The 23,087-nt window shown below is 45.5% G+C and overlaps 2 protein-coding genes and 1 long non-coding RNA gene across 3 annotated transcripts; 1 reads left to right on the top strand and 2 right to left on the bottom strand.

The window, feature by feature from the left end:
• Positions 1–411: 411 nt before the first annotated feature.
• NUDT21 (nudix hydrolase 21) lies at positions 412–8,061 on the bottom strand. The gene is made up of 7 exons (XM_049804393.1): positions 7,798–8,061; positions 5,347–5,547; positions 4,042–4,105; positions 3,263–3,352; positions 2,521–2,596; positions 2,034–2,148; positions 412–703 (listed from the first exon to the last, which is right to left on the bottom strand). The coding sequence occupies exons 1-7, from the start codon at positions 7,911–7,913 to the stop codon at positions 682–684; spliced, it is 684 nt and encodes a 227-aa protein (XP_049660350.1). The 5' UTR covers positions 7,914–8,061; the 3' UTR covers positions 412–681.
• Positions 8,062–8,233: 172 nt separating this feature from the next.
• On the top strand, positions 8,234–23,065 carry OGFOD1 (2-oxoglutarate and iron dependent oxygenase domain containing 1). Its single transcript, XM_049804368.1, has 13 exons — positions 8,234–8,401; positions 8,489–8,634; positions 8,722–8,768; positions 9,226–9,326; positions 10,187–10,303; positions 10,812–10,903; positions 13,175–13,300; positions 13,677–13,790; positions 14,506–14,585; positions 14,720–15,015; positions 16,342–16,464; positions 17,312–17,370; positions 17,944–23,065. Exons 1-13 carry the CDS (start codon positions 8,248–8,250, stop codon positions 18,103–18,105), a joined length of 1,617 nt encoding a protein of 538 aa, XP_049660325.1. The 5' UTR covers positions 8,234–8,247; the 3' UTR covers positions 18,106–23,065.
• On the bottom strand, positions 8,814–16,335 carry LOC126040300 (uncharacterized). Its single transcript, XR_007506616.1, has 4 exons — positions 15,914–16,335; positions 14,114–14,189; positions 9,207–9,308; positions 8,814–9,114 (listed from the first exon to the last, which is right to left on the bottom strand). It is a non-coding gene; the product is annotated as an uncharacterized LOC126040300 (long non-coding RNA).
• Positions 23,066–23,087: the final 22 nt, after the last annotated feature.

Genomic DNA, 23,087 nt, shown 5'->3' with positions numbered 1-23,087 from the left:
TGCTGGATTGTTATTTTCCTAAGGGGGCACAGAGGGAAGAGATACACATCATACCTCCTCCAAGCCCTGCACAAACAGTAATGCTTCCAGATCAGTTCTGGTAAGCCGTGAACAAAGGCTACGCTTGCCTTTAAGTACTCATACTCCCTCAAAACAGCAATTCTGTTCTCTAACTTAAAAAAAAAGACTCAAAATGATGTTGCACCTACTTATACTGTTTAATTTCTCCCTCAGACTAATTCCCTGCTCAGGGATGCAGACCAGAGCATCCAAATGGTCCCTGAATGGTTTAGGTCCTCCTCTTGTTTCCAAGATCTTCTGTATTCCTGAAGGAAAGTAATAAAGTTTAACATATGTACCTAAAAGCAGGAGACTACTAAGGAAAAAAATAAAACAAACCCAAGACAAACAGAATCTTAACCATTTTGTTTAATGTTGTACAAAAAAAATTTGGTGAGTATTACAATGAAAAGTGATTTAAACACGGTTATCACATTGCCATCCCACTACCTAAACAGTTGAAATTCACTTCTCTATTCATACAATAGAAAGTTTAGTGGCCTTCAGGAAAAGAATGACATTAAAAAAAATCCTTGCGTCACACGTATTCTTTTCTCTACATTTTAAAGCTGTGCTCACAGAGACGGCTTCTTCTATCAGACTCTTCAGGTATACAGGAATTCAGTTGTAAATAAAGTTGAACCTAAAATTAAAAGGATTATACCAACTGAGGAATCTTCATTCTTTTTATTTAAGTGACATTTTTGAGTGAATAAGCAAATATTTTGTTTCTGCTTTTGATAAGCCTCCATCTGACAGAAGTGGGGTTTTTTTAATAAGACAGCATTTCAGTATAGCAGGAAGCATCATTTTTAACAGCCAATCCTACGCTAGCATTGCACAACAGTCTCTTAAGGTTGCAGAAGAACTAATTATTAACACTTCATCTCTTAAGAGAGCTTCATAGACATGAAAATACCAGTGACAGTTATGTTCCCCCACCAGCGACTCTTTCGCAGCCCTTCTGCTGTCAGGGCCAACCTTATATACTCCAAGGGTAACGTATGGACGTATTCAACAGAAGAGCTAATTCTTCTCAACCAAGTTGCACAACAGCGTTCACACAGTGAAAACAAGCATCCATCTCAACTTCCAGATGTCCACCCTCTGGATGTGTCAGTTGCACTGGTACCAAACTGGCATTTGGCTGCATAATAACCAGTGTTTTGCTGGTACTCGGGAGAAAGTATCTGCTGTTTTTAGAGCAGGGGGAGGGGGGAAGCGTCCATAGCTACAACTGCCAAAATTGGGACTAGATAGAGAAAAAAAAAAAAACCAGCACGATACAAGCCTGTTATAGGCAATACCAGTGCTGACATTCTGCTAACAGACTTTTTTCAAAGTAGGTGGATGACAAAACTACTTCCCCGAGTAACAGCTGACAGGCTGTGGGATGCCTGGCATTCCTGAACATTTGCTGAAGTAACAGAAACCAGTGAGACTAGTGAGCTCTAGAGACCCAAGGTACAAGCCATTTTCAGGTAAGAAAGCCAAAGAGTGTGTACATCAGGAAAAGGAAAGGAAAAATACAGCTGTCCCTACAGATACTTGTGTTGCAAGATGCTACATGTTATAAGCTCTACTACACAGAGTCTGAAAAAACTCACCACATTTAATCAGCACAAAGCTGTGCTAACTTGCACACCTAACTCAGTGCTTCAAACACGCATCTTGGCTTTTACTCTCACGCTGTCCCTAATGCTCACAAAGAAGCTGTTCCTTAGCCTGTGCACAGCTCCATCCTCACTGTCCTTCAGATCTTCCTTTCCTACAACTGCTAGACAGGACTTCAGTGCTAGCAAGTTGCAACCGGTGCTTCCAAATTGTCCATTGCATCTTGTCTGAGCTAGATTCTAAGCTCTTTGGGATAGCTGCAACCTTTTCAAGTTGGTTTCTGTGGTGCCTAGCCTTGCTCTGGTGTCCCACAGCAAATGTGTTCCCAAGAACTATAATATAAATAAATTATAATATACCTGCTCAAAAGTTGAGGAAGGCTGGAAATAATGGGTCCATATCCTGGTGCATTGTCATAGAGCTCAAACAGTGGTGCAGCAACCAGCTTGTAATTTTTTGGGACTGCAAACAAAGCTAAAAGCAAATACAAGTTGATTAATCAAGAAAAACCACCACGCATTCAGCCAAGGTATAACCACCCCACATGCACCTCAAAACAAGATCACTACATATAGCACTACAGTAGGTTTATTCCTTTTCTAGTGAAATAGGGGGTTCATACGCTGTACATATACTGATGCGGGAGCAGGAATGAGCATTTACTAGGAACTCATGTTCAAAGATCACCTACCTTTAAAAGTACCATCAGCACTTAACTTTTTTAACAATCAACTACAAAGAACTGCAAGCACAGGAACACAAACTTGCCACCAAGTTTCCTTGCACAAAATGTAAGCATTTAGACATTGTTATAAATACAGTCCTTTGCTGCAAACAAACACTTACCCTTTTCTTGAAGCTGGACCAAGAAAAGCTTTTTGTGCTCTTTTGGTTTTGTAATATGAGCTGGGATATAGGGATACTGGAAGAAAAACAATAAAAATTGCTTCTACAGAGTTTTGAAAATATTGTGCAATCTTAAGTGCTACTTTATAAATTATCAAGCACTGTGCAAGCTTTCAACATGTCACATATTGTTCTTTCATGGCATCAAATAATGAAAACCACTTTGATAAGAAAGTACTGAGAAAGGAATGCTGTTGCTGTCACAACTATTGACAGGATCTCAAGAGGCACCAATACTCATGAGCAGTTAAAACAACCCAACCAGACAGAAACACGTAACAGCAAACTGAGCAAGTATTTTCAGCGTTAAAAAGAATTTAGAAACAGGGTAGCGAGACAATTTTATTCACAGGGCTTCTGTTCCACATGCAGCAGTGCAAGACTTTCCATTGTGGCTACAACAGGAATTTAAATGGTGTGCCTGGCTCAGCAAAGGACTGGAAGCTATTACATCCAGTGGTTTCTCAATCCATCAGGACAGCTGTGAGGGAGACGGGAGTTTCTAGGGAAAAAAGTTTGTAGTTTCTCCTCAGCCACAGAAACGAGGTAAAATAGGTAAAAACCCAGAAAAGCTAATTGCTCATGCAGCAGGCACTCAAAAAGCCCAACTGGTAGGTTGAAGGCTTTTGGAAGAACAATCAGTACTTGACTAAAGATGATGAAAGTCAACACGAGTACTCACCTGTGGAGGTTCAAAGTTCGGTCTCCACCAGTTACCAATGCAGTCATCAATCACCCAGTCTTGCTGAACACCATCCTGGCGACCCAGTATCTACCAAAAATCCAGTTACAGTCAAAACTCTGGGTAACCCAAGTCAATTTTTTTAGAAAACATATACTGGAAACATGAAGACTGGCTGTGATAAGGGTCTGATGTAGTTCAGAACTGCTCTGGAACAGCTTTTAATAGAATTTTAGAGTATTTTTGTATAAAGTGACATGTTTTAGCAAAAGCCTCACCTGGCAGGACAAGGACACTTTCGAGAGCATTTCAAATTCCATGCTGTGTTCAGCTGAACTGAGTCCCGCCAGACCAATGGGAAGAATGAAATGCATTGGTACACTACCTGACAGAATTACTTTAGGTTACTTGGAGAGCATGGAAGGTTAATTGGTGCATTGGGAAGACTATCTCAAAGGCAAGTCCTCATTGGCTGTGCACCACAACATATTTTATTGCCCATCTGCACACTCACTTGCCTGAAGTCAGCCAAAAAGCAAAGCTGCAAACGAACACAGGACTTGAGCAGCAGGTAGGAGGTCAGCCGCTAAACCACTCTGTCACACTCACAATGCAGATAAATGAGAACTTATGGCTTTATTTGTTAACTACCTGAGAACATCACAAAAGCATCAAAATAACAGAAGCGGTAAGGAGACTACTCTACTGCTTTGGCTTATTCTGTTAACTCTAAAATAATCCAACAGTCCGGTATAGCAACATAACAAAAGAAAACAGACCTCTGTCATTAAGCGTTTGAGCCCTTCTACCTCATCTTCTCCTGGATTGAGTTCACCACCAGGTCTGTTAAAATAATCAATGATGAAAGCTAAAGTTATGTTTTATTGCATTTACTGACTTTCACAGGTAAGTTTGGATGTTCTTCCAGGCAGGGAGTTACAAATTCACTCAAGGCCCTTAAGTCAGAAGTTCCAAAGCTAACTTTGCTGAATTTGAAGACAGTAGGATAGCTTTCATCAAAACCGTGACTAAAATTGCTACTGTATGTCCCTTACAAAATAACTATTATACAAAGTGCTTTAACTTCAGCAGGACAAAGTATAACAATATACACAATAACAACTGGGGCACTTAAAAGGTAAAGTTTTAACAACAATATAAAAGCACCAGAAGTTGAAGAGAGTTGTAGATACCGACCGTATTTGTTCTTATCTCAAAAACAGCACTCACTGAAGCACACAGGAAGCAGAAAATAAAACTCATGTAGGGAACCATCCTGCATTTGATGCAAGGTTAATGAAAAAACTAAAAACACATTTTCATCATTACAGAGTTTTGCAAAACTTTTAAAGTCTAGCCTATTTTGCCCACAAATATCCCCCAAATCAAAATGCCGAAAAAGAATCTGGATATAAAATTAGATTTCACGCACACAAAATTGACAGCAAACAATATAAATGTTTAAAATGTAAAAGCAAGAACACAAGCAGGATAACTTGAGACAACTCAAGCCCATCCAGTTTAAAAAAGAAAACAAGCACCACCACCATCACTACGACCATATGATCCAAACGCTAAAATTTCACTCTGGCAGTGATAACTATGAGATGAACTGAAGCAATTTTCTCAAATTTAGATGCCTACCTTTCTTGCTGTCCCCAGCTCACGCAGTAGTGTGTAAACAGGTATCATTCTACATTTACTGGGGCTTATTGTTTGAGCTCTACCATTTTTGCTGCCGTAGCATAAACATATTTAACCGTAACAGCTTTCACAACACAAGTACAACACACTAACTACTGATAACGAGTTTTAAACAGAATTTTACCATAGTGATGCACCATAACTAAGGCTTCCAGTCGGTTCCAAACTAAGTCACGCCACTCGAGAGCAGAGTCAGACAAATGCACTTCAGATGAAAACGCCACCACTCAAAAAAGTTTTCCCAGACTAAGTCTTTGCAAGAAATGAATCACATTCAAAACATCAATCAGTTAGCCACACTTTAACCTCTAGCCTGCATGTTTAGTGGTCTGTGACAATAAAGTTAAACTAAAAGTTACATTCAAGAAACAGACACTTACAGCTTGAAAAAAGTTGTGCCCAGCTGCAGTAACAGCACATGGGGCAGCCTATGCTCATGTACAATCAGAACCCCTTCCACTGTCCGCCTCATGCCAATCTTGTCAAACTCTTCCCTCATGCGCTGAAAACGAGCTGCCACGGAACTGTCCTTCTCATACAGGGGTTCCTTTGTCCCAAATGTATAATTTGTCAGAGGATACCTATAAGGGGAAAAAAAAAAAAAAATGTTACTGCATAACAAGAAATCTAAATTTAAATTACTATGACACAGCATCTACCCTGAGGCAGAACCTTCTGTGCTTGATTGAACAGTAACTGGGCTAGTGGTTCTTGTTTGAGACTTACGGGGTCCCTATCACAGGAAGATCTGCACTATGATGCATACAAGCGCAGAAAGTCCTGCTGAGCGACAAGCTAATGTAGTGCTGATTCAAAAGAAGGAAAGAAGCCCAAAAGAACCAGCAGCAACTGTTGTTCAACAGCCACCCTCTTTGATCTCCACACTCCAGAGAAAAGGCAGCTGAGGCTCTGAGAGGAGCTGGGAGAGGAACAGGAGAGAAAAGCTCTGCTGGGAAGGAAGCAAGCTGCACAGGACAGCGTTTTTGTTTTCTGCAGACATAATGAAGAGCCTGAGAACTAAACTGTTAGAAGTGGTTTTGTTTTGAAGTGGGAAATCAGACATCTGGATCACAGAAGAGGAGAAATGCTGACTGTCTAATTGCAGGGCTGGGAGCCTGGGGTAAGATCAAGAGTTTGAGCAGATCACTCTGTTGGGCTAAGTGCTGGACCTCTGCATTCTCTCGTAACAGTACAGTGGAAACTTGGGAGATTTCTCCAGGTAAGAGGGACTGAAAAGAGTCAGAAAACAAAGGAAAGATTAGGCAAGAAATCGGTCAGTCCTAGAGGGCACAGAAGGCAACAGGAGAATGTTATTGTACGACAAAATCCAAGTAACACACAGATCTGATAGCACAAGGCCTGGAGAGAAGACAGGATCATCCACCTAAGTCAAAAAGGGAGAGAGGAAAATGGGTTCTGGGCGGAGCAGTAATGAGTTATCACCATGGTTTTATTGGCTTGTAACATACAGCAACTGAATTAGCAGAATAAATGACTGATTTCATGGGGAACGTTTTCCTTGAGATGCATCTTGTGTATTCTTTCCCCAATACTTAATCATGTCAAATTAAGTAGTATACACTCTTCCCCCCCCCCCCTCAAATTCCTCCTCCCCCCAAAGTACACAAGTGAACCAAAACAACCAGTTTCCTAACTGCAGATTCATTTATTAGCAAGCCCCCCACTTTCACTTATAGCTTAGAACTATCTACATTTCTTTTGCCATTTATTTCCATTTTTAGATACACAAATAGCTTTATTAATAATCTACTGTGCTAACCCATACTAAGCTAAGGTGGGTGCATTAGTCTGTACATCTTACAAAACGCTTCGCCTATGCTTCAAAAAAAAATTACGATGACAACACAAGCTACCTGCTGAGTCTTTTCTTCAGAAACACTCTAAAAATATTCCAGTGTCTGAAGTTCATATATGAACTTCCACAAGACTCTTAACTGTGAATAAACTCAACTATACCAAAAAAATACGAGTCTGTGATTAACAGCTAAAATTTAATATTGACTGTTAAAATTAACATTTGCTGTTTCTGCAACTTTCAGACGTACTTAGCAAAGAACACATCCAACAGAGTTTACTGGAAGAAACTAAAGTATATGACTTCTCATATAAAATAAGTACACTTTTATTAGCAAATAATTTGTATCTCTGACAGAAGTGAAGTTTCCTCCGGTAGCAACCACTCTGAATTTAAATTACAATACCTGCACCAGACAATCGGCGAACACCAGGCATACCCAACCACATCCTACTGACTACACAGGGTCAGCCCAAATCCCATCTAAGCCAGCGGCCTGTCTCTCTCTCTCTCTGCCACCAAAGGCAGACGCCTGTGAAAGCGCATACAAGAAGAGAAGCGTAGGCGATGTTCACCGCGTCTGAATACTCCCTTTCTGTGTTACGTGGGGTTCACACTCGGGAACCCGAGTCAGACGCTGTTTCCATATACTAAAACATATATACTAACTGCCGCACGTTCCCGATCACTGGCAAGCTTTCAGTACCCACAACATCGTACAGTGTGGCGTTTCACAGCTTAACAGCACGCCCTCGGGATGGGGGGCGGGGGAGAGGCGGGCAGACCCCTCGCCGGTAACCGGACTCCCCCGCCGCTTTCCCCTCACCCTCCCGGCGGCGGAGAACCAGGGCCCCGGACGACCTTTGCACGGCGAGTCCTGAGGTAAAAACCTCCGGCGGGCTGCCCAAGGGCGGCTCCGGGGCTGTTGCCGGAGCGGGGAAGGGCTCGCTAGCGGGACGGGAGGGAACGGGCGGGGGCAGGGCCCGAGCCCGGGCAGGCCCGAGGCGGCGCTCACAGGTTGATGGTCCTCTCCAACGTGAGCGGCTTCGTCTGCTGGATGTATTTGTTCCCGAACTGGTTCACCCCGCGGGGCCAGCCGGTCTGCGAACGATTGGGCGGCACCACGGACATGGCGGCGCGGCGGGAGGCGGCGAAGGAGCGCTCAGTGCTCAGCGGCGGGAACGGCGTCCGCCATTAACCTCCCCGCCAGGCCGCACACCCTCCGCGCGCGCCGCCTCGCCGGAACCGTCCGCCACACTTCCGGCACCACCATAGAGACGAGAAACTCTACCCTCCCCCCAGCGAGCGCCGCTCACTGGCACTTTGTGGCCGCGCTCCGCCCTTCCCCCTCCCCCATTGGCCATCTGAGCGCAGCTCCGCCCTCCGCGCGATCCGATTGGTCCGGTGGGCGGCGCGGGGACCGCCGGGAGCTGTAGTCCGGCGGGGGCTGCCGGAGAGGCGCGAGATGGGCGCCAAGCGGCGCGGGGCCGCGGCGGCGGCGGCGGGGCCGAAGCGCGGGAAACGGGAGGCGCGCGCCGAGCTCTGCGCCGCCCTCAGGGATGCGGCGCTGCGGGAGCGGGCGGCAGCGGCCTGGGGCCGCGGGGAGCCGCTCCGCCACGGTACGGCACGGCACGGCACCCCTCCACCCCCGGCCCGCTGCGGCGGCGGGCACCCGCCTCCCCTCACCAGCAGTCTTTGCCTTGCAGAGGCGGCGGCGGTGGAACCGGCCCCGTTCCGGCACGGCGTCATCCCCGGCTTCCTGGCGGGCCCGGCCTTCGCGGAGGCGCTGCGCGACGAGCTGCTGGGCCTCGGCTTCCGTCGGCGGAGCAACGACCTCCTCTCGCTGCGGCAGGTGGGCGCCGGGCCGGGCCGGGCCGCCCCGAGCCGGTCCCCGCCGCCCTAACCCCCGTCCCTTCTTCTCTTCCATGGGCCGCCGCAGTCCGAGGAGCTGGGGGGAAGGCCGGAGCCCCACGTCGCCGCGCTGAGGTAAAGCGCCGGCTCGGGGCGCGGGGGGGTGGGGGTGGGGGGGGGGGGAAGCCCTGGCTGGCTTCCCTGGGAAGGCGAGGGGCCGCGGGGTGGGCCGGGCGGTGGGGACGGCAAGCGGCCCTGAAGAGCCCGATCGGTGTAGGCGGCGGCCCCGAAGTCGGTTAACCGGCTTTCTCTGAGCAGCGCAAGCCGATGCGGCCCTCGTGTACCTGTCGCTTCCGAAACGCTCGCCTGCTGCCCTTTCCAGCGGAGTTCACCCTTGCCGCTGGTTATTGTCAGCGGTGTTGTAAATGCTGTGCTGTTTCCCTGGCCAGCTCCTGCGCGGTTCTACGGCAGTACGGTGTCTCTGGCAGGAACAGCACCTCTTAAGCGCTTAAATAGTTGGAAGGGAGATAATAAACTATGGTGGTATGTTTTATAACTCCGGAGGACCCTTACCTTGTGCTTGTCTTCTCAGGCATGCTCTGTGTGAAGAATTCCGAGCGTGGCTTTCTGCTGTGACCCAGATTGAGCTGGAACCAACTATTGACATCTCCTGTGCTAAATATGAATATACAGGTCAGTCTATAAGCAAACCTTTCCCTAAAGCTTCTGTGGGTGTGTAGGAAATAGTATGTTTACAGAACACCTAACTACATAACCCACCACAGCCCCTTTCTAGTTCCAGAGGGTCCTAGAAGCTAGCAGCAGCAAATCAAAGTCTCAGAAAATGAAGTACAGATTATGGAAAGAGTGTTGCTATAGTTCTGCTGCTGATGGCTTTAACTGGGCCTGGTGCTGTTGCAAGCCCCCACCTTTTCAGAGATGTTCAGCCCACGTTTGCATGCCTGCTTCCATGCAAAAGGGTGACGTGTTCAGCTTCCTACTGCTACCATTGAGTTTGTGAAGTCTGATGCTAAAACGTCACCTTGGTGAGTCCAGGTTACAACTGCACCTACCCTTTTAGTCGTGAAAAATCACTGTAGGAAGGGGGAAAATTTTACTACTGTCAGCTCTACTTTTAAAAAGTCTTCTACACAACGAATTGTCAGTCCAGCTTTTCTGTTCCCAGGGCTCCTCCTCCTCTCTATTCCAATAGCAAACCTACTCAAAGGGCAGTTCTGTATTTAGAAGAGCTTGAATTATTAAGGTGGGAGTTTCTGTCCACTGTGCCCAGTAGCAGCCAGGGAAGGGTGGATGGCAATTTAGAACGGCCTGCACCTTCAGGGTGGGCTGATCTGCCAATTGCAGTGCGATCCCACAGAAGTTAATCTTGCAAATCTTGGGCTGGTGATGCTGACAAGTGAAAATGCAGTTCTTGGAAAGGGCGTGTTTTTTCTTGTTGTATCCTTGCGGGGACAAAGCTGGGAAGCAGCCATTGAAATGAATCATGCATGTACTGCAAAGACGCTACTGCAGCAAAACGTGTGTAATTGCAGATGTCTTGCTGTGCCACGATGATGAGCTGGAAGGTCGGAGAATTGCTTTCATCCTGTACCTCGTCCCACCCTGGGAGAAAAGCGACGGGGGAACGCTGGACCTGTATAGCACAGATGGTAGGAGCTCGGAGCTCAGCCTGAGATGGCTGAAAAAGATGAAGCTTTTGTACCCCTTGCAGCAACTCTCTCCTCAAAAAATACAAGGAAGATAAAGAGTTTCTCCTTAGTCCAGAGAAGCTGATGTATATGTAAAACTTGCACCTTAGAGATGGGCTGTAGCAGTCAGTCTTTGCAGGCAATGCTAATGGGCAACAGTAGAGAAAAAGGAGAAGCTAAAGAAGAGGGGAATCTTTTTTTTTTTTTTCCCCACTTTTTTGCAAGGGCCAAGAGTGGAGGCAGGATGGACACGATGGCAGTAACTGTGCTTGGAACTCTAAAGTGATGGAGATAACTTCCCTTTCCAGCAGCAAAAGTCCACTGATTCCTCAACAAGCCCTTGCTCTGAGCCCCAGCCCTTATACACAGGTCTCCCGCCAGTCACAATGTCGTGAAGTCAGAGAGAAACAGCAGTTTTTAGTGAGTTCCCATTCATATCTTAACCAGAGTATGTTTTCTTCCTCCTCAGAACACTTTCAGCCACAGCAAATTGTCAAGTCATTAGTGCCTTCGTGGAACACACTGGTTTTCTTTGAAGTGTCTCCAGTCTCCTTCCACCAGGCAAGAAGCTGTCTCTTGTTAATTTTTTGATTCTCATTGTTGCGGTTATTCATTCCCTGTGTTATTACAGTCCTGATGGAGAGGGAGAAGGGAAAGGGAGAAGTGTGGGTAGAGTGGATGGATACTCATGCTAAGTGCTGTATGTAAAAGGCGGGGCTTCAAGGACTTTAAGGAGGACAAGAACTGACAAAGCCAACTTTAAACTGTCAGTCTAGCTTCATCATCCTGGGGAAGAAAAATTTCCATTTCTGCTTTGTGTTGCTATCCTGCCAAGCCACTGCTGTGGATTTGGCTGTGGTGATAACAGATTTTGTTTGTTTGTTTTCATTTTAAACTAGCTCACATTTTTCATGCAGATGCCACGTCTTTGCTCCAGAAGAGCTCCTCACCTTGCCGATAGGGCACTATGTGGCTTTACCCCCTCAGTAACATAGATGTAGCACGGTACCCTACAGCAGAAATGCCGATATGGTTAAGTAGCACTTTGTGGCACTTATCAGGAAGATGGCTGGAAACAGGATGAATAATCTGTGGAACCACATGATACAAACACCTGACTGAAATCTGAAACTCCTGTATATTTGAGAATACCATAGACTGTAACAAACAGGGCCAAAGAGCAGAAGGTTGGAGAGGAAGAAGATCAGTGATGTACGTTGGGCATGTCCACACCTAGACTGCTTAGGCTTTTATTTTTGTGTCATTTATGTCTCAGAATTAATTAACAGAAGCATCTACTCAGTCACTGCCCTAATTGTTTTCAGGTAGCGATTTAATCTTGTCAGAAAAACCCATGTTCCAGTTAGCCTTGTGACTCTCTCCTACTGACCTAAACTTAATCCCACGCATTAGCACTATTCAGAGTTCTGTCTACTGTCTCTGATACTGTTAACGCAGGCAATAAACTCAGCTTAAATAATAAACTTGTTTTTAAAATAAGCATTAAGCTTAACTGGGAGTGCTGTGAATTAAAGCTTCCCAGATCTGGACCTCACTAGTTGTGCCCAGAGTATCTGCTGAACCACTGAATCATTTCTTTGACCCTTTCGTCAGTAAAGCGTGGAGCCTGCAAATTACCGTTAGAGGCCTATGTAAGGGTCAGACTGATATGAAGCCTTCACAGCACATGGCAGCCTTAAAGCCCTCTCAGACATTGGGCAAAGAGCATTTAGTCAGTACTTCCTAATAGATCTTCAGGTTTTGGGCTTCATGTGTACACTTGTCGGGAGATAACAAATAAAGCTGTGGGTGTTTGCTGAGCAAAGCAGGTCCATGACCTTTCAGTGGCAGGCAGTTTTCTGGCTTCCATTTCCCAAGAGATTTAGGATTCAGTAGCCATTCTAAATAACCTAGAACACCTCTAAGTCATGCAAGAAAAGGGCCAGTACAGCTCTGTAACAATAAAAGCCAAAACCTTTTCGGAACACACTTTCTTCCTCCTGTTCCATCAGACTGTTCAAAAAACCAAAACAAACAAAAAAAACCCAGTGCGAAGTCTATGTGCTATTCAAAAATTCACAGTTTGTGGCTAGCAACAAGTCATAAGGGGATGGCTTTCTCTTCACGCTGCTGTTACAGTACCCTAGTATGTGAAATTGTTCAATTTAGCCCAATTTACCTAGGTGTGCAATTTGATGAAATCAAGATTTAATGGTGGCCATCACTGCATGAAAACCAAGGGTTTCCACAGACCAGGTTAAATGCCAGGACAGAGGGGTTGCTCTTAGTCTGACAGATAGGTAGACCTTTATCCAGAGCCAAAAGCATCAGGCAAATGCCCTTCATGATAGCTTGTATTACAGCACTTCTTCAAAATTAAAAAACAAAAAAGTAGACCGATACAGTCTGCTGTGGCCCACAGATATTCAGTGTTTTCCAGATCAAGCTATGACAGCTAATTTTTGCAGCCTATGATAGCTGGTTCTTCAACAGAGCAAATGGTAGGAAACTAAAATCCCCTCACTTGTGGTAACAGAATGACTCAAAGCTCTCAGAGAGGGAATGGATTCTGCTGGGAGCTTGGAGTGAAAGCTTGGCCTGGGATTCTGTAACCTACTTGAGCATTGAAGTTTGCTTTAAGCCCTCATTTTATAAACCAAGAATAATCCAGCCTGGTCTAGCCCTTGTCCGACTTCTCTGTGTATCCAGTAGCCTCTTTGGAGTCAGGTACGTCTCCTTTGATGAGTCTACGTGGTGCCTGTTACAGCTGTTTTGTAGTCTGTTAAATGTTTTGTAGTCTGAACAGTAACATGCTGCTCAACGTTGTTGCAGGTGTCAGAAGTTTTGTCTGAGAAGTGCCGCTTGTCAGTGAGCGGCTGGTTTCATGGCCCATCAATAGTCAGACCTGCACGCCACATTGAAGGTCCCTTGCCCAGGAGCCCACACATCCCCTATGATGTGAGTAACAAGCCTAGATCTCCTTATCTCCATTTCTATTTCTTTCATGTCACTAGAATAGCTGTTAGTGGATGCACTGATGCTTGGGGATGCTTTAATCTTTTAACTTATCCCATTCTCTTTTTTTGTTTCCTGTCCATAAATTCATAGCCGGTTTCTTTCTTGCTTATCATGTATATCTTTCTTGACTCTGTACATTTTGCATACCTACAGTAGTGCAGAGAATGCAGCAAATACTCATGGTGCAATTAAAAAAAAAAAAAAAAATGGAGTGTGTTTGGGGCGGAATCCAGCCCTGTGGCCAGCTGGGTAAGGGGGAATTGGGGAATCATTTTTACTTTTGCAAATTCAGCATTCAAGTCCATTTCCCTTCCAGCACGAAATCTTATATGAGTGGATCAATCTAGTTTATTTGGACATGGACTCCCAAGCTCAAATCCAGGAGGAATTTGAGGAGCGATCAGAAATTCTCCTGAAAGATTTTCTTAAGGTGAGCCCAGTGGTTCAATCTGATGTGGTCTGCTAGAACAAGTCACAGGGCTGGTAGGTACCACATGTCCTGCAGGCTGGGAAAGGGCTTTCTTGTTCAGCTGTCAGCTAAAACACCTTCTAGTTTCACTCCCTAAAGGTGAATGGACCGGATGACCTCCAGAGGTCCCTTCCAACCTCAACCATTCTGTGATTCTGTGGGTCAATCCCCTTTGCCTGCCTGTACACTGCTGCACAGGGACTCATCAAAAATCACAAAATTTGCTTCAACATTCTTGTTTCATACAAGCAGCAAAGCAGAATGATGGAAACATGTCATCCTACCTGCTTCATAGCCTTTTGGTGACCAGAGTGTCCTTCTCTTGTCCCTCAGCCTCTTGCAGCACTTGGGGAACTCAGCCTGTGTGTGAAATAAATGACCCATAATAGTTTTGTCTTACTGGAAAGGCCTTGCTTCTCAAGGCTGATTTACCTCTGGTTTACTGGGCATCCCCATCTCAGTGAAATTGCATTCCCACCCAGCAGACAATCAAGTAGCATCTGATATCTGTCGGTCACTGGCATTGAAAAGACATGATGCCCACCCAGGCTATGCCCCTCAATTCAGCACTCAAACAAGTGAGAAAAAAATTGAAGTAGACAATGGCTGCTTCTAGCACACCAAGGGAGATGAGGGAGCTACATGTTAAAGTTTCTGCACTATCTTTCTCTCCTAGAAAGAGAAATACCAACTACTATGTGAAACTTTGGAGAACAAAGACATCCAGTGGAGTAGCCGGGGGCCTGCCAATAAAAGGTGGGCAATGACAGCATCCTGCACCTATTGATCAGGCCAAGCAGGAACTGCCGTGAGGTTGCACTGGTTGACGCTGCTCCCATGGACGTGGTCCCTGTTGGTTCTCCACTGCTGATACTTCTGCTGTCTTTCAGACTCTATGAGGCAGCAGAGGAAGACAGCCTCCCTGACATCCTGAAGAAATTCCTGCAGTTCTTACGCTCTGAAGCCTTGTTTTTACTGCTTTCCAACTTCACTGGCCTAAAGCTGCACTTCCTGGCTCCCTCTGATGAGGATGAAGATGCTGGGGAAGGAAGAGCAGCAGATACCACTGGGCACAGCAGTCCCAAACCTGAGCAGGAAGAGCCTGAACAACATGCTGATAGCAATCCACATCAGTCAGACCAGCCTGCCAACATCCCTGAAGCACAAGACAGCGAGGTGCAGAACAGTAAGTAGAACAGCAGCAGTGTGAAAGGACTTGAGCAAAATCCTGATGTTAAGGGTGTTGGCAGCAGAATTCCCAATGATTTTCATGGAACTAGCATTTCACCTTGTACTGCAGCCAGCACAAGGCAGCAGCACAAGCGTGGGACTTGAAGCATGTCAGATTGGGTATCCAAAGTAAGTGACCATAACAAAAGAATTTGGACTAAATTAATGACTAACTTGAAGATACCGCTTTGAGCAGTCTTAAGGGTGGGACTTCTGTAGGAATTACGGCATGGGTGAGGAGGGGGGAGTGTTAATTAATTGCCCAGTAATCTGTTGCCAATAGTTACGTGGTTTCTACGTCCACATACTCCTGTTTCATATAAAGTAGATTCTCGTATGAGATACCAAATCAAAAAGGAAAAAAGTGAACAGATCAGAAGTAAAGATAATTTCAGAATTAGAAAACTGATACCTAAAACTAGGATTTAATCTTTCAGAAAATGCTGCCAGCCTAAATAACCACTTCATTGTCAGCCATGAGATATCATTGCTATCAAAGATTAGATTAATTTTGGATTTGTGAATTGGTGCTGTTTATTTAAAACAGTGGCTTTGAAGTTTAAGGGTAGAATTTTTGAAAATGCTTGTCTTGCATGGGGTCAGGCAAGTCAGTGGACACTGAAATAAAAGGTAATAAAAAACAAGTCCTACTGAAAATCCCACCAAAACACTTACTTGGTACAAAGGCCTTGTTTTTCTGATTTCCACAGCTAGTCATTTTACCTCTCCTATCTCCCATGTTCCTGCTGTGTGATTTTAAATTCTCATTGAGGAGGGCATAGTTTGGGGCTGTATGGATTGAAAACTGAGCTAGAGGCATGAGAAAAGAAAGGCTTTCCCAAATTCTGACATACCTCCTGGAACGGTACATGAAGAGTGAGTTCAGAGCAATATCCTTCTTCACTGAAGTTTCTGGGTACTTTCAGAGCAGATAGGTTGCTGGATTTTTTAGGTTTGGAGCTCTACTGTAAATCCAGGGATGGGGATGGGGGGGGTGGGGAATAAAAAAGGAAGAACTGGTTAAACCAAAGCACATCATAGCTTGGCCCCACTCTTCCACGTTATTCAAAGTATGTAACTTAGAGTCACCCCTAGAAAAGAAGTTAACATGAGATCTGTGGTTTTAATTTTTCCTTCCTTTACACTTTGCCAGGGCTGGCAAAGACAGTCTCACAGTGGCATGGCAATGCAGGGTCTTGTCCCCTACATGCCTTCAGCTCAGCAGGCATTGGCTATTGTACAACTTCATTGCTTTTCCTAGCTTGTTTGTTCCCTCTCCTAGGCTCAGATACCCCCATGTGTGCAGGGGAGCTGAGGCGCTGGACCCACAGGCACTATACTCTAGTCCACGACACTTGGGCAACAGAATTTGCTCTTGACCTGCTCTTCTTCTGTGGCTGTGAGGGTAAGTGGACAAAAGAGAGATGTCAGACTCTGCTTACAAGGTTTGTCTAAAGGAAGAACTTCTGAATTCTCAGCAGTGCTGCAGTAGCCAAAATTTCCCTGCTTTTTCCTGCACAGAAGGGCTTTGTAGACTTTATCCCACTCCTCGCTTCTGCATAAGCCCTGGTTTCAGTAGTCCTTACACAAAGACTTGGGAGTGTGGCCTTGGGATCAGCGTTGACCTCTCCTGCTGGAGCCAGGAGGTGGCGCTTGGGCAGAAGGAAAGGCTGGATCCCCCGGACCTTTCCTCTCACTAAGCAGTGGCTATGGGCATCGTGGAGGGTCAAGTGGCCAGAATACCTACTAAAGTGTTACGTTTCACCCCTTTTCTCATTAAAATTATCACTGCGCCTCCAATTCACAAACCCCAGGGTTTTCAAAAGTTACTTTAGGCGTGTCTAGGCATTTTCGGTTGATTGCTAGTTAGATAGTGGTGAAAGCAAAAACCTAAACACAAGCATTTTGGACAAGCTGAGCCCAGAATGCACAGCTGAAACCACCTGGCACATGCTAGTAATTATACTGAAAGCCTTTTGCATATCTGCTAAGGCAAAACTGTTCTACATGTGAGGAGCAGAGAGCCAAGCAACCTTAAATGGCCCGTCTGTGGTAAAAGGCAAATCCAGTACATTTGCTTCAAGTTGTTTCTGATTTGAAATAAAAAATAAAAATAAAAAAAGACTGGCAGGAGGTAAACTGGGGATTGTCCTGTATCTGGTAACTGGGGTGGAAAAATGGCATTTCCAGGAAGGCTATATGGAGCCTGGGCAGTGTTGAACTTTCTAAGAACATTTCTTTTCTATTTTTAGACTGGGATCCAGAATATGGTGGCTTTACTTCCTACATCGCTAAAGGTGAAGATGAAGAGGTAAGGACCTCAGTTGCTAGCTGCAAATTAGATAAAAGTGTTTAGGGTGGAGAGGCATAATTGCGCTTTGTCGTAATGCTAACATAATCCTGAGGGTGCTTGGTATCGCACTGGAGCCTTCCTGCCTGAATTACTGCTCGTGGGCGTAGCTCTGGCTTCAGCTTCAAGAGGCTAGCATTCACCATAAAGCTTAAGACTCAGGCTCTCACGGTGCTGATGCCATCTGCACCTGGTGGCATTTGGAAAGCCTCAGAGGGGCACAAGGCTGTAGCAGAGAGGATGCTTTTCCAGGGAAGTGCTGTTTACTAGGGTCATATTCAGTATCAGTACTAGTGGGAGTGCTGAGCAGTCATACTAATAAGACAACCAGAATCCCTTCAAATGAATGTTGCTGTCTAATAAATGCTTTAGGTTAAGGGATATTAAAAATGAAAACAGTGACATCATTCATTTTCTAACACCAGACCTTTGTTCTGACTAGCTTTTGAAACCCTTTTGTTTGTTTCTTCCTCGGAATGATATCAAAGCCATTTTTGTGAAACTAATTTCCTCCCTTACTTTTGTGTCTTCTAGCTGTTGACAGTGAATCCAGAGGACAACTGCTTGGCCTTAGTTTATAGAGACAAAGAAACTATGAAGTTTGTGAAATACATCAATCATCAAAGCTTGGCACGCCTGAAAAAGCATCCAAACAGAACAGGATTTTGGGATTTTTCCTTTGTCTATTACGAGTGATGGTGCAGAGTGTGACCATCGTCACACAGAAAATGGTGGTGGATGCAGAGCAGGTTTCTATCCAGGCGTTCAGCTGGGGCCCATCTAAGCCCAGATAAACTTTGCCACTGCTAACTTCACCACACTGTATACGAGCTATACCCTACCAAGTGGGGTCCAGGTGACTTTTTTAACTGTACAAATGGAAATCCAGTCTTCCCCTGAGTGCACTGTAACACGCACTCTCAACTGCTTTTAACGCTATGCAGAGGGGGTCATTGTCACACAATTGACAGCTGCTCTGTCAGCTTTCCTGCTGTTCTCTCATGGAAGTAGCACACGGGGATGTGTCTAATCTGTCAGGGTGAAAATTACAACCATGCATTGCCCCAAGCTGATGACTGACTTTTATTAAAGGAAAAAAAAAAAAAAAAGGAAGTGGGTCAGTTATATGCTTCAAACTCTGGTTGGGCAAGTTTTGTTACAAAATGCCCAAGACATTTTCTAGGCCTTAACTGTGTTGACTGTTTGTAGAAATAAAGGAGCTGCCACGGGAAGTAAGAGGTTTTTCCAGCTGCACAACTCTGTGGAGTTGGGAAGGAAGATGGTGAGGCTATAAAGCTGCTGGCGTTGAGAAGGACCTGGTGCTGTAACAAGGAGCAGGACTTTATTATGCTAAATGCTGGGCAGACAGACCCAGATGCAGCCCTTTCTCCAAAGAATTTACAAGCTAAAGAGATGAGAGACCTGCTCCTGCGTTTGTGAGTACATGGATGGATGGCTGCTTCAGGTGTGAAAGGGTTGTGGCTCCAGCCTCAGAAAAGGGGCAGTGGGGTGGTAGCAGGAGGGTGGTAACTCACCTCTTCCTGGCTTGTCATCCACAGGCAGCAAGAGGGTCACTGACAGCGTGGCCTCACATCATGTTAGTTTTGTCCTGGGGTCTGCTGGGCTCCAACGTGGCTTCTGTCACTGGAGATCAGCTCAGGTCTTTCCAGGTAGCAGATAGCCAGGTCTTGTGGTAAACAGTACAAGAACGGCAGTTGTCTTGATGCAATACACCCCCCCACACACACACACACACCTTCAGTACAGGTCACCTGCCCCACATTCACTGCAAGCAGGACTGCCTGACTGTCACCACTGAGGTGTCCGCCCCACCAAGAGGTGCTGTTGCAGAGCTGTGCTCATTGCTTCAGGAGGCAGCCAGACTGCAGAACACCCGGCTGGAGGCTCAGCCCTGGCCTGCATGTGCTTGCCTGAAACTTTTTTTTGGTGTACTGTCACCTCATCCAAGTCAGCACAGGCCATGGGCTTGTAGTGAGCTGGGGAGTGTGCTGTAGCGTGCACGTTTCATTCCTCCTGCTTCTCCTGGGTTGGGAAAAGGTAGACACGCATTAGTCTGCTGCTTTTCCAGTTCCAGGCCTGTTGCTGAAGACCACCACGGCAATGTAAGGCCACAGCTGGCAGCGGAGGAGCAGTAAGCTCAAAGCAAGGCTAGCTGTGTTGGCACGTGTACTCTGCACCCTTCATGGAGTGGGATATCCTTTGGGCATGCCTTCATGAAGATACAGGAGCAACAACCTTCAGCCATGATCCCAACACACAAGGTTCAAAAAAGGAACCACGAAAGCATGAAGCAGCTGCCATTGCTTCCAATATGAAAGGTGGCTCAGCCCCCACTGATGCCAAAGCAAGGGGACAACACAGCTGCTTAGAGAGTGATGCACAAGAACTGTATAGATGCAGTGTTGGTTCAGTCCCAGACTATGAGCAGTTGCTCAGTTCTACCTTTTCCCTCCATCACTGCTGGGCAGGGAGAACAGCTAGAACATGGTTGCTCCAAGCTGCTATTGCAACATCTATACTGTCTTGTTCATACTCTGATTCGTCTCCCTAAGCTGGCTTCTCTGTGCAGTGCCAAGACTTTCTTGCTTGGTTTTAATGTTCCTCTGCTACTGTTTTAAGCTACTTAAAAGACAAGGGGATGAAGTTAAACACAAGAACAGGGCACTCTTCATGAATCACTAGTTTCTGGGCAGCAGCTGTTCTTGGGGAGAAAGTAGTTCTTATTCTGAGCTGCCCCAGCAGAAAGAAAGTAATGGAGGTTTCAAAAAAAAAAAAGAAAAGAAAAAAAGGAAAATTGTTTGGGTAGTTTTGAACAAAGGTGACAGATACCACAGCTATTCACAGCATACTCAACTAGGCAAAGTTGGGAGTACATTAATTAACAAAATGAAATTACTTATTCTACTACATTATCAGCCTAAGAGTGTGTTTGGTAGACCTTGGAACAGCCTCCCGGAAGACTGGGAAGAAGCTGGGCTCTCTGAAGCTTGCTGCTTTTTAATAATAAATAATACACTAGAGGGCATACCAGCCTCTACTTGAGCAAGCCGGTATCTATCTAATCACACACAGAACCACCCTTCTGCCTCCGGTGACTGAGATGAAGTAATTTAAGGAGCCAAATTTGCAGTTAGCATTCAAAGATTTAAAAATCAACACATCTCTGCTCTCCTACCCTTCCTGTTTGGTCCCAAAAGCCAAAGGCAGCCCCACACATCACTGGTGCTGCAGGTACAGGGGAAAGACACTGTTCGCTGGAATTTCAAGTGACATGAGCTATCTGGAGGAGAGGAAGGGGTCTGCAGTTAGACCGTGCCAATAATGGGAGCCCTCTCTATAGATGCTCTTGCTGTATTTACAAATAGGTGCAGCTGCTTGCAAAGTACTCTGATCATTATGGAAAGGAATACGAATATGAAATATATAGATACCCACAAAATGAGTAAGCAGGACAATACAGAAAAATAGGACCGAAAACAGCAAGCACCTCCAAAGCCTGGCATCTGATGCAGGGTACCAGCAGCTTTTGGTTACTGAAATGCTGAGTTATGCAAATTATTTGGGAGTCATCAGTTTGCCAAGTAGCTAAAAACAGGAACAATTCAATATGGAGCAAGAAGCAACAGTTTAGCTGTAGACCAAACTAAAGGAATGGTTTTGGCATTCATGCAGCAAAGTTCTGACATTAGGTATTCAGTAAATCAGTATTAAGAGCAGCAATCCATGGGACTTGGAGAAAGGGGCTAAAATCAGATAACCTGCTGTCAAGTGTCAGTTCGAATTGTTGGGTTTTTTTAACTCAGAAGTGGAACTTGAATTAGGACATTGAAAATCACTGTTACATAGATCCCTCTTCAGCAGGCACTGATCCAGCCTCCAGCCCAAAGTGAAGTTTCAGGCAGGCACCGAAGTGCCCTAGTGGGGCAGCGCACATACCAAGGTGTGGTGCCATCTAAGCAGCCTTGCCCATGGATTTTTAGCAACATGCAGCTCTACTAGTGTAGTTTCAGAGGTTATTCTGTACTTGACCAGCAGCTTAACCTGCTGTGACCCCTCCCATACCTGAGAAGGGGATCAGTCCTGGGCTGAATCATACCACTGGTGACTTCACCACTGATTTCCTGGTGCAGGTTCAGCTTACATCAGCTTGCTGCTGCACACCAGCCAAGGGCTGCTTTATTTCAGCTGGCAACTGCAAACCTGGTATCACTGCAGCTTACAGGACATGGATTTTACCTTTGGCAAAGATAAATGTCGTTTTTACAGGAAAACAAATTGCATATTTGTTGTCAGAAACTTAGCCAGGAAAATCAGCCTTATCAGAGGTCTGGACTGTGACCAAAGGACTGACCTCGCTGCCAAGACGAAAACAGAGCTGGGACTGGAAGTGCCTGGTGTGTAGCCCTGAAAATCAGGCTGATGGGAAAGCTGCTTTCCGATCAGAGCCCACTCTCTTATCGAATGGACTACATGAATGTCAGTAAACAAGCATTAGAATTTTGAACATAAAGAACAAGAGGTTGAAACAGTGGGAACAGGTACAGCAGGTGGCAGAAAGCCCAGCATTTATGCCAGGAGACTGTTCCATAATCAAAGTCTTAAAGCTCACTTGCTTAGAACAGCATGGGTGGCTCACCACCCTTTTACCAAGGAGCTGGATTTGACTAACAACCAGGTTCTTAAAAGAATTCAAATGAGCTCCTGCTGCAGATTTGAAGCGACAGAGATCTGTGCTTTTGGCAGCGCAGCTCTCCGTATTGAAGGGGCCAAAGCAGTGGCAAGGGGCCATTTAGGGAATTAAAACACATTGCAAGAATTACATTCCCCATTCAGCACGCTTACCGGTTGCTCTGTAACGAATGATGGGCTACTGGCTTTAATTCAGTAGTGGCAAGTAAGAGACAGACCAGTTGCAGGACATGAATACTCCTGACAGCCCCAAGAACTTTGCTTCACAGAGATGGACTGCCTCCTCCCTGCCCACATTGCAAACAATTATCCATACAGTGGTAGATGTGATGAATGGCACAGGAGCTAGGAGCAATGGGGCCCAGCCTCCATCCTGTGCAGGATATTTTTAGCTTCTAGAAGAACTTTTCTTTGGCAAAGGTTCTAAAATATCTTTAGATCTAAGATAAAGCCTTACTGTAATATTTTAATCCAATTCTAAGAGATCCCACAATTAATAAACAGGTTTGAGCAAGGAGCCAAGACATTTTTCAATACATTCTTCTTTTGATCCCATTAAGTACTGCCAGCTCTTTGTGTATGCACCAAACTTGGGTGTGTAGTTTGTTTTTGTTGTTCCTGAAATGCACCCTTGCCCACCTCAGTATCTGCAGTTTTTTCCAGCAGTAGCAGGGAACCAGTAGCTGGCAGCAAAACTTGCTGCAATCCAGGCATGGGGAGAGTGTCAGACATGAAACAGACCACTTCCTACCTGCATGGATTGTGGAACCGGACAGCTTTCAAAGATCTTCTGGTTCAAAAGCCAGCAAGGAGACATTATCCCTTTGGTGCTTCTAGTGCACTGAATTGCAGTTTACCTAGAAAGCAGCACATCCCTGCATTGAAACCCGGGATTCTCCAACCCAGAGAATTTAAGTGCTTAGTATGCACAGAGACTATGCAGCAAAACCAGAGAAGTGGTTTGTTTG

This window comes from Accipiter gentilis, chromosome 7, assembly GCF_929443795.1.
Source record: "Accipiter gentilis chromosome 7, bAccGen1.1, whole genome shotgun sequence".
Classification (NCBI taxonomy): domain Eukaryota; kingdom Metazoa; phylum Chordata; class Aves; order Accipitriformes; family Accipitridae; genus Astur; species Astur gentilis.
Note: the sequence above shows the minus strand (reverse complement) of the source record. Positions and strands in the feature narration are given on the sequence as shown.